Source organism: Stenella coeruleoalba (assembly GCF_951394435.1).
Source record: "Stenella coeruleoalba genome assembly, chromosome: X".
Classification (NCBI taxonomy): Eukaryota; Metazoa; Chordata; class Mammalia; order Artiodactyla; family Delphinidae; genus Stenella; species Stenella coeruleoalba.
This window is the reverse complement of record NC_137152.1, coordinates 106,060,012-106,080,068: the sequence shown is the minus strand read 5'-3', so window position 1 is coordinate 106,080,068 and position 20,057 is coordinate 106,060,012. Positions and strand designations below refer to the sequence as shown.

The following is a 20,057-nucleotide window of genomic DNA, read 5'->3' as shown; positions in this document are numbered from 1 at the left end:
CTCCAGTATTTATTGTGTGTAGATTTTTTGATGATGGCCATTCTGACCAGTGTGAGGTGATATCTCATTGAAGTTTTCATTTGCATTTCTCTAATGATTAATGATGTTGAGCATTCTTTCATGTGTTTGTTGACAGTCTGTATATCTTCTTTGGACAAATGTCTATTTAGGTCTTCTGCTCATTTTTGGATTGGGTTGTTTGTTTTTGTGACATTAAGCTGCATGAGCTGCTTGTAAATTTTGGAGATTAATCCTTTGTCAGTTGCTTCATTTGCAAATACTTTCTCCCATTCTGAGAGTTGTCTTTTCATCTGGTTTATGGTTTCCTTTGCTGTGCAAAGGCTTTTAAGTTTCATTAGGTCCCATTTCTTTATTTTTGTTTTTATTTCCATTCCTCTAGGAGGTGGGTCAAAAAGGATCTTGCTGTGATTTATGTCATAGACTGTTCAGCCTATGTTTTCCTCTAAGAGTTTATAGTGTCTGGCCATACATTTAGGGGCATTTTGAGTTTATTTTTGTGTATAGTGTTAGGGAGTGTTCTAATTTCATTCTTTTACATATAGCTGTCCAGTTTTCCAAGCACCACTTATTGAAGAGGCTGTCTTTTCTCCATTGTATATTCTTGCCTCCTTTATCAAAGTTAAGGTGACCATATATGCATGGGTTTATCCCTGGGCTTTCTATCTTGTTCCATTGATCTATATTTCTGTTTTTGTGCCAGTACCATACTGTCTTGATTACTGTAGCTTTGTAGTATAGTCTAAAGGCAGGGAGCCTGATTCCTCCAGCTGTGTTTTTTGTTCTCAAGATTGCTTTGGCTATTCAGGGTCTTTTGTATTTCCATACAAATTGTGAAATTTTTCGTTTTAGTTCTGTGAAAAATGCCATTGGTAGTTTCATAGGGATTGCATTGAATCTGTAGATTGCTTTGGGTAGTATAGTCATTTTCACAATGTTGATTCTTCCATTCCAAGAACATGGTATATCTCTCCATCTGTTTGTGTCATCTCTAATTTCTTTCAACAATGTCTTAAAGTTTTCTGCATACAGGTCTTTTGTCTCCTTAGGTAGGTTTATTCCTAGGTATTTTATTCTTTTTGTTGCAACGGTAAATGGGAGTGTTTCCTTAATTTCTCTTTCACATTTTTCATCCTTAGTGTATAGGAATGCAAGAGATTTCTGTGCATTAATTTTGTATTCTGCTACTTTACCAAATTCATTGATTAGCTCTAGTAGTTTTCTGGTAGCATCTTTGGAATTCTCTATGTACAGTATCATGTCATCTGCAAACAGTGACAGCTTTATTTCTTCTTTTCCGATTTGGATTCCTTTTATTTATTTTTCTTCTCTGATTGCTGTGGCTAAAACTTCCAAAACTATGTTGAATACTAGTGGTGAGAGTGGACAATCTTGTCTTTTTCCTGATCTTAGAGGAAATGGTTTCAGTTTTTCACCAATGAGAACGATGTTGGCTGTGGGTTTGTCATATATGGCCTTTATTATGTTGAGGTAAGTTCCTGCTATGCCTGCTCCTGGAGGGTTTTTATCATAAATGGGTGTTGAATTTTATCAAAAGCTTTTTCTTCATCTATTTAGATGATCATATGGTTTTTATCCTTCAATTTGTTAATATGGTGTATCACACTGACTGATTTGTGTATATTGAGGAATCCTTGCATTCCTGGGATAACCCCACTTGATCATGGTGTATGATCCTTTTAATGTGCTGTTGGATTCTGTTTGCTAGTATTTTGTTGAGGATTTTTGCATCTATGTTCATCAGTGATAGTGGCCTGTAGTTTTCTTTCTTTGTGACATCTTTGTCTGGTTTTGGTATCAGGGTGATGGTGGCCTTGTAGAATGAGTTTGGGAGTGTTCCTCCCTCTGTTATATTTTGGAAGAGTTTGAGAAGGATAGGTGTTAGCTATTCTCTAAATGTTTGATAGAATTCGCCTGTGAAGCCGTCTGGTCCTGGGCTTTTGTTTGTTGGAAGATTTTAAATCACAGTTTCACTTTCAGTGCTTATCATTTATCTGTTTATATTTTCTTTTTCTTCCTGGTTCAGTCTTGGAAGGTTGTGCTTTTCTAAGAATGTGTCCATTTCTTCCTGGTTGTCCATTTTATTGGCATAGAGTTGCTTATAGTAATCTCTCATGATCCTTTATATTTCTGCAGTGTCAGTTGTTACTTCTCCTTTTTCCTTTCTAATTCTATTGATTTAAGTCTTCTCCCTTTTTTTCTTGATGAATCTGGCTAATGGTTTATCAATTTTGTTTATCTTCTCAAAGAACCAGCTTTTATTTTTATTGATCTTTGCTATCATTTCCTTCTTTTTCATTTATTTCTGATCTGATCTTTATGATTTCTTTCCTTCTGCTAACTTTGGGGGTTTTTTGTTCTTCTTTCTCTAATTGCTTTAGATGTAAGGTTAGTTTGTTTATTTGAGATATTTCTTGTTTCTTGAGGTAGGATTGTATTGCTATAAACTTCCCTGTTAGAATTCCTTTTGCTGCATCCCGTAGGTTTTGGGTCATCATGGTTTCATTGTCATTTGTTTCTAGGTATTTTTTTACTTCCCCTTTGATTCTTCAGTGATCTCTTTGTTATTTAGTACTGTATTGTTTAGCCTCCATGTGTTTGTATTTTTTACAGATTTTTTCCTGTAATTGTTATCTAGTCTCACAGCATTGTGTTTGGAAAAGATACTTGATATGATTTCAATTTTCTTAAATTTTCCAAGGCTTGATTTGTGACCCAAGATATTGTCTATCCTGGAGAATGTGCCATGAGCACTTGAGAATAAAGTGTATTCTGTTTTCTTTGGATGGAATGGCCTATAAATATCAAGTAGCTCCATCTTGTTTAATGTATCATTTAAAACTTCTGTTTCCTCATTTCTTTTCATTTTGGATGATCTGTCCATTGGTGAAAGTCGGGTGTGAAAGTCCCCTGCTATGACTGTGTTACTGTTGATTTCCCCTTTTATGGCTGTTAGCATTAGCCTTATGTATTGAGGTGCTCCTATGTTGGGTGCATAAATATTTACAATTGTTATATCTTCTTCTTGGATCGATCCCTTGATCATTATGTAGTGTCCTTCTTTGTCTCTTGTAATAGTCTTTATTTTAAGGTCTGTTTTGTCTGATATGAGAAGTGCTACTCCAGCTTTCTTTTGATTTCCATTTGCATGGAATATCTTTTTCCATCCCCTCACTTTCTGTCTGTATGTGTCCCTAGGGCTGAAGTGGGTCTCTTGTAAACAGGATAGTAATGAGCTAATGGAACACTGTAAATAAAGGGGATCTTTGGGAGGGAGTTTAGTGTGATGCATAAGACTGTGGGCATTGGTGTCAGAGCTGTCTGGGTTTGTATTCCTGTTCTACCTCTTATTAGCTGTGTGATATTGAGCTGATTACTTAAACTCTCTGTGCCTCAGTTTCATTATTTGTATAATGTAGTGCAATAATTCATATATATGGTGTGTCTGTCTGTAGACTTTGAGCCCTTCATGGCCAGGACTACTTCTTCATCATCATCTTAACTATTACCATGTTATTAGTTGCACTTACCAAGTGCTCAATATGACCCAGAGCCCATGCTAAATTCTTTTTTTTTTTTGCGGTACGCGGGCCTCTCACTGTTTTGGCCTCTCCCGTTGTGGAGCACAGGCTCCAGACGTGCAGCCTCAGCGGCCATGGCTCACAGGCCCAGCAGCTCCGCAGCATGTGGGATCTTCCCGGACCGGGGCACGAACCCCTGTCCGCTGCATCGGCAGGCGGACTCCCAACCACTGCGCCACCAGGGAAGCCCCATGCTAAATTCTTTACCCACATTATCTAATTTAATCTTCAACAAACTTTTAAGGTAGATACTATCATTTTCCTAATTTTTTAGCTTCACATTTTTCTCATCAAACCCAGTTCTTTATTCAGAGCACTTATCATAATGTGTAATTATTTTATATTCATTTGTATTTTAATATCTCCCTCCTGCACTATGTTGTTAGCTTCATATGACCGAGGATGAGGCCAGTTTGACTCACAACAATGTTGTCTTCAATATCTAGAATGATGCATGACACATAGAATATGTTCAATGAACTTACACTAAATATGAAAGGAAGGCTGGAAGGCAGGCTGGCAAATAGAGGAAAAAAGAAAAGAGCAAAATAATGATCACATTACAGTTACTAAGTAGTAGAGCTAGACTGTGGTACAGAGCCATCTGACTCCCAAACCCATGCTCTTGATCACTAGGCAAGATTACTTCCTACTCTTGAGAGACTTTCAATAGATGTTTGTTGACAAAATCCTCTCCTCAACTTTGTACAATACTGTGTAATAAAGTTATAGCAAGCATAAAAACCAATGGATGTAAAACTGAACAAAAGAAAGAAAAATTATAGGGGAGTAAACTGTCAGAGAAGAAGAGTTTATGTCTTAATAAAATATATTTGGCAAGATGGCACCAACATATTGAACTTGTTTCAAAGGAAATAAGGGAAACATTTGAAATAATTAACTCCACTACAGGATGAGGTGTATCACAGAATGTGTGTGTGTGTGTGTGTTGTCTTCAAGATCAAATAACTTTGACGGTAATTGACTACTTAATCAGTGAAGCATAAACAGTGTAAAAATAAACAGATGGCAGTAGTGATTTGATAGTTATGGGGTGATACCAGCTTAAAGTGGATTTCACTTTCCAATGTTTTATTTTTTTCGTGCTAATGAACTCTTGTTCCAAAGTGCCATATCTTCAATCAGTTTACCTAGAGGGCACTCATTTACAGCCACTCTACAACTTGATGTCTTGAGGAGTTGCCACACAAGCAGAACAATAGAACCAGCATAGCAGGACATGATCTACAGACTTGGGTGAGGTATTCTGAATACCATTTGACAACCACTGGCACTTACCTTCTGAATATTCTTGCCTGTTGCCAGTGAGTATAGGACTCATGGGAAAATGAGCAAGTTCTTCCTTTAGTGACGTAGGACTACTTTTATAAAACACCTAAAGAAATTGTTAGATGTGCATTTTTAGTCTGAAAAGTGAATCAGGACTTAACTTTTCCACCATTAAGTGATAATTCGTAACAGATGTTTAGCACAGCATGTTTTGCTAGTACAGACCTTAAATCCAGATTGCTGCCAGAGATGATCATCTGGGATTTCTCTTTGAAAGTAAAAATTTACAAGCTTGCTTATATATATGACTGTGCCTATATGGGGAAAAGATTATAGCTAATAAAATCAAACTGAATTATTAGTTGGGTGCATCTATCCCTGGTTATAACTCTAAATAAATTTCTACATATAAATTCAGTTGTCCTGGAGAGTGAATCAGTTTAGCAATTATACCATCCCCTTTAAGATGGCATCCCAATTTATTGTTCTGAAAAGGTATACAAATAATAAATGAGTGTCATTGCATAGATTGCTTATTGTGCCCCAAATCAATGTAAGTTGATTTTCTTTATTCATTCATTCAAATATTTCTTGAATACCTACTTCATACCAGACACTAAACTAAGAAATGGGGAAACAAAGATGCCTAAAACCCAGTCCCTGACCTAAAGGAGCATGTAGGCTAGCAGAAGAGAGACATGTATCCAATAACTATAATTCAAGGCAGTCAATGGTAAATGTTCAGTTGTTCTTGCTTCCTGGAATGCTCCTCAACCCTAATCCTCCATTCACCACCTAGAGGAAAATCCTATCCCTCCTTAAAGATTCACTTCAAATGATTCTTTGCCAGTGAAGGCTTCCCTGACTATTCCTCATCTCCTCCACCTCTCAACCCCAAACACATATGTCCAGACCCATTACAGAGATTTCATTACTCTTTCTCTGTTCCCATAGCACTTTCCTCATAGTTTTTTTACAGTACTTATTATAATGATTTGTATTTAGTTGTTTATATGTCATGCCTCTCATTGTATTGTGAGTTCTTCCAGAACAGTAAATGAATTTTGTTCATCTCTATATTCCTAGTCACTAGCACAGAACGTGGCATATACTAAGACTCAGTAAAAGTTTGGTTTGGGGAGAAGTGAGAGAATAAACAAAGATGAAAATCAAATTCTACATAAAATATTATGAGAACACATAGGAAGGAGTAATTAATTCCAGTGAGGTAGCTTCACAGACAAGGTGGCATTTGAGACGACCCTTGAAAAATGAGTAGGACTTGACAGGTGGAGATGGGTGTTGGGGGAAGGGAGGGTGATGAGAAGGGCATTTAAAGCAGAACTCCTTAAGGATTTAAGAACCGAGTTCATTGTAGCGAAATAATGCTGTTAATTAGCATGTTCCTTATCTGTTCATTGTAAACAAGCCTAATAGGAACTCTACTTGCTAACATTTTAACAAGCACTGTGAATTAATATATAGTTTGAAAATAGTGATACTATGTTGTCCTTTAAAAAAACTGATAATTTAGATCATTCTCTCCCCCACCCCCACCAAATTAGTCCAGAGTTTGGCTAGGTACATTGTAAATTCTTAATCTTTGATCTCAAAATTCTTTATTGAGAATAATTCCTAATTCTCTTATATATTTCCCATGCCTGCAGAGCCAGTGAGTAGCCAGACTGTTGCAAAAAATTATTTTTAGCATTGGGGACCAGTCCTAAACCTGTTTCCTCTAAGAGTCATTCTCCAGCCAGCAGAGAAAATCAAAGTGCATACTCAGTAACATCCTAAAGGTCCCTTCCAGCTATAACATTCTCTAAAACTTGTCTCCCTAGTTGGGGATTGGGAGTCAAGATGAACCTAATAATCATTATATAAACTCTTGACCCAAAGGATATTTGATGCCCCATGTTTGTTTTCTTGATAATATTTACAAGAGGCTATTTCTAGCCTTCTTGGATGCGTTCTCAGAGACCACTGAAAACTGGGTGTGAGGACTAGAGCTCCTACAGACAGAGAAATCACCAGTTCTGAAATGTGATTTCTGACTGCGGTAACAAATGCTTAGGGCCATCACTCACTCTGTGTGTGTGGCGGGGGGGTGGTCTATGGAGGGGAAGCATAGGCAATTTCGCAGTATAGGAGAATAATAAAAACTAATATTTCAGAAATAATGTTTTTGGCCATTTGCATTTTCTTGTAATGACCAATCAGTGACCAAAATAGCACTTGTATAAATAACCCAGCCAAGGATCATCCCTCATATTGCCAGGTTGGAAGGATGTGATGGACGGATGTTAGCAAGCTACTATTAGAATAGAGTTGCCTTTGGGGGTGTAATTGGCAGGAGTGCATACTGGGAGGTAGGAGGAAAGCAATGGAAAGTTTTTTTTTAATGGCTATCAGTAGTCAGAGGGAAATTTACCAAAACAAAAGACTTTTTGTGCTCAGATGACTTACGACTATATCTCTCCCAACTGTGCAATATGTACATGCACATGCATGTATAACCTGCTTCAACGTCTTTGCTTATGTCATCCCTGCTCTGGAATGTCTTACCCCCTCTTCTTTACCTATTTAATAACTACCCATAATTCAAGACATACGCTATAGAAATCTGGCCCATTCTTTCAAATCCTGTCTTCTCCACAAAGCCTCATTCCTTAAACTTCAATAACATTCCTAGTCTATACTCTTTGAGTCTTTCATTGTTTCCTAATTGTTTATTTGGAGATACTAAAGCATGGTGCCTAAAAGTACACATCCTGTGTGACCTTGGACTATATATGTAACCCTTCAAAGCCTCTCATCTATTAAATGGAGCTATAAAGAGCCCCTATCTCATAGTGTTGTTTTGAAAGTTAAATGAAAATAATGCATGCCAAGAGCTTTACCTAGCATATGGCAAATGTTCAAATAGTTAGTGGTAGTAATGGATGGAGGTGGTGAGAGTAGTGATAATAATAATCATCATCACCATCATCATCGGTCTCTTCAGTTAGATTGTATAACCTTTGAAGGCAGGGACTATGTCTCCTATCTGCTTGTACTCTGCTATCCTAACCCCCCAAATACTCAATTGGTTAAATTGATATTTGTTGATCATGTGTCCAACTCAAAAGTACTGCCTCAAAGATATGAAATTCCATCAGGAATACAATTTTTCCTTTTCATTGCTACTATGGAAACCCCTTTTGGATGTTTTTTCTTGGTTTGCATGCATGAGTAGTTTGGATGAAAGCTGCTGAAGTAATCATATGCAACTAGACTATGAGAAGAATGGGAAACATCTTAATCATCCCAAGCTCCTGTGGTGTGTACACTTGAAAAAAAAAACTCGGAAAACTATAAAATCCTGATGAAAAAAAAGCCAAAGAAGAACTAAATAAATAGATATTTCATGTTCACGGATAGGAAGACTCAATATTGTCAAGATGTCAATTTTTCCCAACTTGATTCAATCAAAGTCCAAGCAAGTTATTTTGTGGATATAAAAAAAAAACTGATTCTAAACTTTACGGAGAGGCAAAAGACCCAGAGTAGCCAACACAATATTGAAGAAGAAGAACAAAGTTGGAAGGCTGATGCCTCCCAACTTGAAGACTGACTGTAAAGCTATAGTAATCAAGACAGTGTGGTACTGGTGAAAGAATAGACAAATAGATCAATGGAACAGAAGAGAGAGCCCATAAATAGACCCACATAAATAGAGTCAACAGATCTTTGACGAAGGAGCAAAGGCAATACAATGGAGCAAAGATAGTCTCTTCAACAAATGTGCTGGAACAACTGGACAACCACATGCAAAAAAATGAATCTAGACACAGATTTTATACCCATCAAAAAATTAGCTCAGGGCTTCCCTGGTGGCGCAGTGGTTGAGAGTCCGCCTGCCGATGCAGGGGACACGGGTTCATGCCCCAGTCCGGGAAGATCCCACATGCCGTGGAGCGGCTGGGCCCGTGGGCCGTGGCTGCTGAGCCTGCGCATCCAGAGCTTGTGCGCTGCAACGGGAGAGGCCACAGCAGTGAGAGGCCCACGTACCACCAAAAAAAAAAAAATTAGCTCAAAATGGATCATAGACCTAAATGTGAAATACAAAACTGTGAAACTTCTAAAAGACAACATAAGAGAAAACCTAGATGACTTTGGATATGGCAATAACTTTTTAAATATAACACCAAAGTTGTGATCCATGAAAGAAATTATTGGTAAACTAGACTTCATTAAAATTAAAAAACTTTGTGAAAGACAATGTCAAGAGAATGAGAAGACAAGACATAGACTTGAAGAAAATATTTACAAAATACACATCTGATAAAGGACTGTTACCTAAAATACACAGAGAACTCTTAAAACTCAACAATAGTAAAACAAACAACCTGATTGAAAAATGGGCCAGTGACTAATAGACACCTCACCAAAGAAGATATATGGATGGTAAATAAGCATATGAGAAGATGCTCCACATCGTATGTCATCAGGGCAATGCAAATTAAAACAACAATGAAATACCACTACAAACCTATTAGAATGACCAAAATCCAGAACACTGACAACACTAAATACTGGTGAGGATGTGGATCAACAGGAGCTCTCATTTACTGGAGGTGGGAATGCAAACTTGTGCAGCCACTTTGGAAGCCAGGTTGACAGCTTCTTACAAAACTAAATATGCTCTTACCATACAATCCAGTGATTGCAGTCCTTGGTATTTACCCAGAGGAACTGAAAACTTATGTTCACACAAAACGTGCACAGAAATGTTTATAGCAGTTTTATTCATAATTGCCAAAACTTTGAAGTAACCACAATGTCCTTCAGTACGTGAAAAGATAAAGTGTGGTATATCCAGACAATGGAGTATTATTCAGCAAAAAAAAAAAAGGAATGAGCTATGGAGCCATGAAAAGACATGGAGGAAACTTAAATGTATATGACTAAGTGAAAAAAGCCGATCTGAAAAGGCTGCATACTGTATGATTCCAACTATATGACATTCTAGAAAAGGCAAAACTATGGAGACAGTAAAAGATCAGTTGTTGCTGGGGTTGGGGGAGGGGAGAAGGATGAATAAGTAGAGCACAAAGGAATTTTAGGGCAGTGAAAATACTCTGTATGATACTACAATTATGGATACATGTCACTATACATTTTTCAAAGCCTGTAGAATGTAAAACACCAAAGTGAAACCTAATGTAAACTATGGCTTTTCGATGATTATGATGCATCAGTGTAGGTTCATCAGTTGTAACAAATGAACCACTCTGGTGAGAGATGTTGATAATAGGGGAGGCTATGCATGTGGGAGGGTGGGTGTATATGTGAAATCTCTGTACTTTCCCCTCAATTTTGCTGTGAACCTAGAACTACTCTAAAAAACAGTTTTCATTGACTTTAAAACAAGGAGGAAGGAAGGAAGGAAGGGAGGGAGGGAGGGAGGGAGGGAGGGATGAAGGGGGGGGAGGGAGGAAGGAAAGAAAGAAAAGGGAGGGAGGGAGGGAGGGGAGTGGGGTGAGAGAGAGAAAGAAAGAAACACTAAAATGCCATCTGGTAAAGGGCTTTCAAATTCTATAACTTCCTGCCAGTTCGAGCTGTATTGTTTTAACCCTTGTAAAGAGCTGAAATTAAGGCTGTGTCCACCACTTGTCCATCAGTCCATTTCTGTAAAGAGTTGCCAGAGTTTATATTGATAAGTGAACTAGATACTGAAACCTTAATACAACAAATTATTTTGCTTGTCATTTCTTCTTAGCTGATAATAGTAGAACTCTGAATGTGGATTCCACTGCAATGACACTACCCATGTCTGATCCAACTGCATGGGCCACAGCAATGAATAATCTCGGAATGGCACCGCTGGGAATTGCCGGACAACCAATTTTACCTGGTATGCTATTTTTAATCACCTCACAAGTGTTTCTTTTTACTGACCATATGGACATAAATATAACAATATGACACAACTTATTTTGAAGTTGACATTTATCAGATTCTGCCTAGAGTGTGCATTTTTGTAATATGAGCTTTATAGGCTGGGTGGCCTGTAGTTACTAGTATAGTCCCTATTGCACTATGGGCAAGCTGGGGGTATATCTGATGCAGGATATGGTCACTGAATATTTAACTCATTGCAATAAAAGTACAGCAGGATTTGGCAAAGAATTACAAAGTTTGTCTAATTTTATACATTTCTTAGAGGAAGCAAATAAACACGGAGCTAGAATGAGAACTGACTTAGATATCCCAAAAATCTTAGGTTCCTAGAGGGAAGGACAGAAGATAGCGGGGAACATCCCAAAGACTATTGTTAACATTGAATAACTGTTCATATTTTTTAGAACAAAGTAACCTGTAAGAGAATGGGCATGGTATACTAACTCCATCTCCACTAAAGATAAATCAGAAGAAAAATGCCATGTCATCTGAAGGGCTTAGTTTAGACACAGAAAAGCTTCCTGGACTATCAGAGCCATTAACCATAAAAATAGGTTTGTGAATGTGCCTTGGGCAACTCAAATTTTTTATCGCTCTGCATATGACCTTAAATGACCATGAAAGTATTGTGAGTATTGATTTGGGGGGTTACAAAGAAATTTTAGCAAGTAGGCAAATTTGCAAATATAAAATCATGAATAATGATATAAATGTTATAAAATAATTATAAATTTGATCAAAAAATGGGTTTATGAAGACATTAGGGAATTGTCATATCAGGAAGCCTGGGGTGCTTTTTAAACATCCTAAACATTAATCTCCCAGATTCACTTGTTATCCTACTTAAAAGCATGACAGGACCAAGACAATCTAGGCCAATCTAGGACCTTGCTACTCAAGTGTGGTCTGCATAACCTGGGAGCTGTTAAGAATCCCAGAATCTCAGGCCACAGCCCAGACCTACTGAATCAAAGCTGCATTTTAACATGATCCCCATGTGATTCATAAGCACATTAAAGTTGAGAAACAGATCTAGAGTGATGCCACTTAGGGTTGTTGTGAGAATTAAATTGTGCTTAGTAAAATTCCTGGCACATAGTTAGTGCTCAAAAATGTTGGCTATTAAAATACTTTAAAAATCATTATTAATATATTTCTCATAAACATTTCCAAAGGGTGTAATTTTTTATTTCATTTTTCTTCATTATTTTATTATAATAGAATTTAAACTAAAATCTTATATTTTTATAGCTTTATATAGAGTGGTCCTGAATCACAATCACAATCACTCTAGACTATCTCTTATAGTCTAGAGTGACTAGATTATCTGATTTGGCTTAAATATTACCAATTTATGGAAGACTGAACCGTATGGGTATATGTCCCAGAAAAAATCTTGAGGCCAGACCTACTCTGTTACTAAGAGGACTAAATGTTAGCTTAGATTATTTGTAAATTACCACATTTAAACATAACTCTATGCTCACAAAGTAATCTTCAGTGCTTTGCCACCCATCTATAATGTGGAACAAAAAAAGGCCTAACATTGAGAGTAAAAAATCATCCAGGCCATCGTTACAGGCCCAAAGCTGTGCTAGGGTCAATATCAGGCCTAGATTGGTTTTCATAACAGTAGCTCAGAGGGCTATTTCTGTAGAGACAGTAACTTGCTTAGTACAGGCCTTCAAAGACAAACTGCTCGGGTTAAATCCTGGCTGTGCCACTTGCTAGCTATGTGACCTTGAGCAAGTTACTTGACCTATCTGTACCTCAGTTTTCTCATCTGTGAAATGGGGATGGTTATAGTATCTACCTCATAGGATTGCTGTGAATGTTAAATAATATACTTAGCACAATGCTTGGTATATAATAAGCACTGAGTGAAGGTTAACTGGTGCCATTATTATTGCTATTAGTCATATTACATGTTATTTAAGATAAAGGAAATACTAACATACTTCCTTCAAATAGCTGCTAAGCTGCCATTTAGACTGAAAGTACTTGGGTACTAGGCAGCCAGTGTCAGCGCTAATCACATCCACCCCAACTAGACATTTGAAACCTCAAGAGTGATTTTAATTTCTACTTCAAGCCCCTTTGCCTCCCTCTTGTTTTCTTAAGGACTATGAAGAAATGGCTTCTCATGGTCCCCTTCAACCTTGTGACTCAGGGATCATTTAGCTATGCTCCAAGGAAAGTTACTTGGGTTTTTGGAAACCTGGTCTTAGAAATACTGATATTTAGTTCTCTTAAAACTAATAATAATAATGATAAATTTAAAAAATAAAAAAAATTAAAAAAAATACTCTTCCCCGATAAAAAAGGGCTTCCCTGGTGGCGCAGTGGTTGGGAGTCCGCCTGCCAACGTAGGGAACGCGGGTTCGTGCCCCGGTCCGGGAGGATCCCACGTGCTGCGGAACGGCTGGGCCCGTGAGCCATGGCCGCTGAGCCTGCGCGTCCGGAGCCTGTGCTCCGCGGGAGAGGCCACAACAGTGAAAGGCCCGCATACCGAAAAAAAAGGGCAATAGCACTAGGCTGAGACATACTTTGTAAAGCTATGTGTAAAATCACTTCAGTTGTATGTGAAATGATTTTTCTCCTCTCCATATTATTTTAGGGAAGCAATTTACTCATCAGATTAGAACATGGGTTCTGGATATAGACTGCCTGGGTTCAAATAAATCCCTGCTCTGACATTAAGTAGCTGTGTAACCTTTGGCAATTTACTTAACCTCTCTATGCCTCAGTTTCTTCATTTGTAAAACAGAGAGAATAATAGCACCTATGACATAGCATTGTTATGAGGATTAATGAGTTAATACATGTAAAGTCTTAGAATGATGCCTGACTCACAGTAATTCCTCAGTGAACTCAGCTATGATTATTATTATTTCAAGTTCACATCTGATATATGGCTCACAAAAAGTTGAATTATGGCTTATTTCTATGCTTAACAACAATGAAGTATAATGAATGCAGGGACAAATTTTTCCCTGGAGAAGAACTGGACAATGGCAGGTGAAGAGAACAGTGTGTGTCTGACAATGCTGGTGACTGCTCCCTGTAAGTCTGGTGGGGGGTGTCCAGAGAAGCAGAAAGTTGGCTCCACACGCCAATGCTGCTTACCCTTCTTCTTGCTAGAGTCTGGGAAACAGGGGGCCTGCCACCTTTTTATGTAATGTTTTAACTGAATGGGATAAAACATCCCCCTAATCCTCTTCCTACTGCCCCAAATTCCTTAAAATGGAAAAGGAAGCAAAGGAGCCACATGGAACTCTTTCCTGAGGTCACCCATTGATGGCTTAGTAATTTAGCTACTTTTCTGCCCCTTAGAAGGTTTCCTTCTTAGCCGGCAGAGTTTTTCTTTGTCCTGTCTCATTTGGCCTATCTGTGACAACAGAAAAGGCTTTTGGCATTGATGAAAAACAAATGATACATAAGCTTCCTTGACTTCCCCCAGAGAGCTCAAATCCATACTGTCATGGATGCTGAATCTCTTAGACACATACTTGTCATCTGGGCAGTGTCTAGCTTATTATATTCCTTGAGCATGGAGCAGAGACTGGCCATCTCTGGGGTTTGGTGTAGAGCTCCCTTTCATCTAACATGGTGTTTTTTGTACAGCTGCTGTTCAATAAAGTTAATCCACAGTGATGGCAGATTTGAAGGTCCCCTCTGGCCGGCACCTGTCTTTCCTGAAAGATTATTTGCTTCTCTAAGCTCGTCAAATAAGACTAATGTTAGTTTTCACATGAAGGGAGGCACCAAAAAGAGTCAGGCCGCCTTTGGAGCATTGTTCTGCCCATCATCCCAGATGAATCCAAGAATGGACCGATTAAAGGGTACTCAGTGAATACTGTGCGCTGCTTCCTTTACTTTCCCCTAAATTAAAATATCCTTAGCATCCAAGTGTGGAGCCTGTGAAGTCCCAAAGAAGAAGTGTCCCTCATTATGGTGTCTCCACTATACTGACTATGCCTCCTCCATAATGAGAGATGTTGGAAAATATGACTCATGGCCCTTATTCCCAGAGCAAGACGCTGCCCATCTATGAGAATTGTCATTCTTAAGGAGGCAGTTCTCACTGGATGCAGCAGGCAAACTCTGATGAGAACAGAAAGAAAGAATGAAGATGCGTGACACATGATAGGCCACTGTTCTTCAAGCTCCTCAAGGAGGCCCGGACTTGGGTTTCTATTGTTTTAATATCTTCCACAAATAGAATATGCTTTCAGTGGCAGATAATGTTGAGATCCTGAGAAAGGAGAGCACTGTTCATCATCATGGTGGACACTTCACCAAGAGCCGATAATATATAAACCACTGTACCAAATAGAACTAATGTCTCTCCAAATCAAGCTTGAATCCTACCAAGTGATGGGACTCTCAAGATTCCCCCATGGAAACTATTATGAAGAGTCCAGTAGAGTGAGGTGGTTTATTTATTCATTCATACAAGGAATATTTACTGAGGCCTGCTGTAAGCAAGATACTGCGAGGAGCCCTGGGGATAAATCAGTGAACAAAAAAGAGAAAGATTCCTTCCCTCATAGTGACTAGAGTATTTTTAGAACCCCCATATTTTATCCCTAATAAAACCTGTTCTCATTTGAGCTGCCTCTTGACCCTCAACAACTCAAAGACTTCCTAAACATTTTGTTCCTTTGTGCTTTTATTCACCCATCCATGAATTTAAATATATTGAGCTAGGTCAAGGGGATACCAAGTGGGCCTTCAAGCTCAGAATCCAGTGGCAGAGGCAGCAAAGTCCATATCACTACACTACAATGTAGCAAGTGTCACAGTAGATACATGTAGAAAAGTATTGTTTAGCCATAGTAGATACATGTAGAAAAGTATTCTTTTAGCCAGGGTAGGATGGAGGGGGTGCTAGGTGGGTAGTGGTGATCAGGGAAGGTTGACAGAAGTCGCAACATTTGAGCTCAGTGTCCAGGGATATATAAGAAAGTGTCAGATGGAAAAAAGGAACTAAGAACAGCCTAAACAGAGGAAGTGGTACACCAACGACCGGAAGGTATGCAAGACTATACAGTGTGGGGAAAATGGTTAAATACTGAGCTGATTTACATCACCCCATTCCACAAAATATTTGAGGCAGCTTATAAGAAAGATTACAGTAAAAGAAAAAAATTACAAGTAAAATAAACCATCATCTGGGAAAATATAAATGAGAATAGAAGGGGAAGCCCCGGTAGGGAGGTTAATTAGAATTGAGATATGTAGGTTATAGGATCCCACCCAGTTTCTAAAGGTGAACTGCACTTGTGACCAGGTAGCCAAAACAAAAAGGGAAACCTGATCAGTTATATAATTTGCATTTTCCCTGAAGAGAAAATATACCAGTCCTCAGCAGAAGTCAAACTTTTCATGGCCCTTAACACTTGTGTGTGTTTGACACTTTAGCTCTGAAAGACTTTTTTCATAGGGATCTTCATACATAAGGGTGCACACTAAGTGAGGTAGTTGAGTCATCTCCAAACACTGGGCTGGAGCCCAGGACCAGTTGATATTGCTTTCTCTCATCCACTGCAAAATGTAGAAACTAAGAATATAGTGAATTTTTCATGAAGCTAAATTTGCTCAATTGAAAGGACTGTTCTTTATTTGGAGATTATAGATTTCCTATATTTTTGGTTTTGAAATGTTCTGTCTTTTGTGAATTGCATGAATGGTATGTGGTTAATTTTTGTTACTTTTTTCCATGTCTTAGCAAATTAAGAGGTTGGCAACCTTAAATATATATGTGTGTGTGTGTGTGTATATATATATATATATATATATATATATATATATATATATATATATATATATATATATTTCTTATTCATCTCTAAAATCCAGAAATCACAGAATCCCTAGATGAGAGTCAGGGGCATGACCCTGAATCTGTCAAATGTTCTAACAAGGCAAGAACACAAAGAACAAAATAGGGAGGAATAGGGGGAAGGTGGACTAGATATATAGATATTTGCAAAAACTTATACTAATGAAATAAAGCTTCATTGGTTGAAATTTGGGATCAAAGTTGATATTTATTAGGGAGAGTCTTTATGAGCTGAAATTATGCCACATAACCCACCCAAGCCCAGCTTGCTGCCTCGTTTGTCATTGTACCTGAACCAGGCCCTACCCCAACTTTCCAACTGACCTGAAACAAGGGTTTTGATGATCTTCTGGAGAAGCAAGACAGATTTTGGTACAATTTGAGAGTCATTGTGCAAAAATTTAGAAACTTGTGTTCTGTTTCCAAGAGGGCTTGTGGTAAGTCCAAGGTCATCTCACAGCTCAGCCAAGCTCTCCTTAGAAATCTGTGTTTCCTCTTCAGGTTGGCTGCCTGAAAAGTCTTTTCAAGATCTGTGTAGAGAGGAGGCAGCCAGGACTGTAGTGAGTTAAAATTTCTCAATACCCAGGCATAATTCTTAATTTTCCAATGAATTTTATAGGAACTCTAAAGAAATAGCAATAATGTACCAGAAATGTATACCTGAATTGGAATCATAACTTTCTATAAAATAGCTTAATTATGCATATATAATTAGATCCTATTTGGAACATTTATTTTAGACTAATCCATAGTTGCATTTCAGTGGTTTTACTGTGAATACAAACTACCTCCTGGTGATCAAGGGTCTCTGGAATACCTAAAAGATTGGAAATGCCTTTAATGGACCTGGGCGGGGGACTTGGATGGGGAGAAGTCACTAAGTGTAAGCAGAGGCTTTCTGAGGGTATGAAGAGGACTCCAGCCAGCCAGAACCAGGTCCAGTTCTGAAAAGGCAAGCAGGATAGTAAATATGTCAGCTCCTATATCTGCCTATCTCCAGTTCATACATTGCCACAATTCCAACTTCTCCTGTGAGTCAAAGTTGAGACTTCAGATTTAGAACAGAGGACTCTAAATTATCCAATGCTGTGACAACACATATATTGAATATCTCAACAGGAAGTTCTGGCTGTAGAGATAAGCAATCCTATGGTAGCCTTTTGGACAGGAACATTTGAAGGACTCTACAGGTTGCGTAGGTAGATAACAGAGCTTAGTCTGACAAGAAGTATCTTTTTTTCCTGTGGACCCATGGACTTTGTGAGAAGCAGAGTAGAGTAATGATTGAGAGCATAACTAGTAAAAGCCACCTACTGTGTGGCCTTACTGTGTTATCTCTGTAAGCTTCAATTTCCTCATCTGTAAAATAGGGAATAATAATATTGGTCATTCCTTAAGATTGTTCTGAAGTTTAAATGAGATGATGTGTATAAAACCTGAAAATTCATGTACACCTGATCAATGGGCAGTAGTATTATGGACAGCATCCTCTTCCCCTGCCACAAAAGTAGATGTTGCTGTCTATAGGAAGAAAGCCATCGTGAACTGGCCTGCCAGAAAATATCAAGGGTTGAACCATAAAATTGGCATATGTGGTGTCTTTGTCAGGCATTAAAGATGGGCAACCTCTAAGGTTTCTAGTGTTTTGTAGACATCTGTAGTCTTTGTACATCTGGTAGTGTGTTGTCATCTGGCATTGTTCCAACTGGTCCTTCTACACAGCAATAGTACAGTGACAACTATTGCTCAAAGACAGTGGCTGTGGGGCCCTGCTGGATCCCAAAGCACCTTTTCAATAATCTGAAAAATAATGTCAGTCTAGTTAGGTGCTTAGTGTACTTTCTATTTTAATTACTTGAAAATAGCTAACTCTATTAACCAATCACACCCCACTCCTCAGACGTGCTGCATATTCTGCTTACCTATTGCTGTATGACAAACACATTATAACTTAGTGGCTTAAGACACAATGACTTTACTATATTTTAAGATTTTTCTGGATAAAGAGTTTAAGCAGGACTCAAATGGGCAATCCACCTGTTCCACATGGTATCAACTGGGATGCCTCAGCTGTGGTGGGATAGTCTGGAGGTTCCAATACAATTTTATTCATACTCATGGCACCTTGGCAGGGACAGATAAAACACTGGGCTCAGCTGGATCCCTCCCTTTCCATTTACACTAAGGCCCTCTCCACATGGTCTCTCCAGCATGGTAGTCAGACATGTTACATTGTGACTAAAGCTCCCATAGCAAGTGTTCCCAGAGACAAGTGGAAATTTTATCTCTCTTAAGGCCTGGCCCTAAAAACAGGCACAACATCCCTTCTGCTGTATTCTATTGGTCAAAGTGGTTCTAGAGCCCATCCAGGTCCTCAAGGGGATGGGGCATAGACCTCACCTCTTGACAGGAGGGGAAACAAAGAATTCGTATCCACCTTTAATCCACCACACTTGCAAAAAAGAATTATATAGAAGCATTTTGTTATTCGTCTGCCATGTTTTTCAGCATACCTGTTTCACCTTATACCTGTAATTAAATTAATTCATTAAAACAATTGCCATACTACATTGAGAGGCAGTGCAGTGGTTAAAAGCATTAGAGTTAAACTAACCTGGATTTGAATCCTAGGTCTTGCCTAGGTTATTGGCTGTGGAATCTTGGGCAAGTAACTAAACCCTTCTGAGCCCCAGTTTCTTTATCTATAAAATGAAGGATAATAACAGTACCTAGCCCACTGGTCTTTTGGAATGAGATTATATAAAATGCTTAAGCACAGTCCCTAGCACAATGGAAGCACCCAATAAACAATTATAGTGATGATAATAATAATTGATGATAAAGCATTATAATTGTTTGCATGGCTGTTCCCAAACTGTACTCTGAAGTCGAGGATTTTATCTTATTCCTTCAACCCCAACACCTGCAGAGGAGCTGGCATCAAAATACGGAAGGACATACAAATGGTTAGACATATGGATGACTGGACAAATGACATTTTCCTCCATTGTAGCTCCCTGGCTCAGATGTATACAGAGAATGGAGGATGATAATATTGCTAGATAACTACTCTATGTTGAATTAAGTGCAAGTTGCTAGGCAGCAGGAAGACTTAAGGCTACACTGAAACATTACTTAAAATCATATAATAGAGATGTAATAGAGCTGCAACTCAGAGGAGCAAGGTGCCGCAACTGAAAAACAGCATTTGCAGCATTTCCAGTAAGCTGGGAGTTTGGAATGTACATGAATCAAAAGACGGAATACAAACCAACATCTTATGACATTTCCATCAATGGCAGTGCCAAGAGTAAAGAAGGCAGTAGGGAAAAGGCGTTAGAAGAAGAGATGGTGGTAAA

General features: G+C 38.4%; 1 protein-coding gene across 7 annotated transcripts in view; it reads left to right on the top strand.

Moving 5' to 3' along the window:
• Positions 1-20,057, top strand: part of ENOX2 (ecto-NOX disulfide-thiol exchanger 2) — a 298,921-nt gene that overhangs the window by 200,363 nt on the left and 78,501 nt on the right. For all 7 annotated transcript variants that reach the window (XM_079910126.1, XM_079910129.1, XM_079910128.1 and 4 more), the window contains one exon: positions 10,672-10,806. In XM_079910126.1, the coding sequence (XP_079766252.1) occupies positions 10,672-10,806 (135 nt within the window). The remainder of the gene's footprint in view (positions 1-10,671; positions 10,807-20,057) is intronic.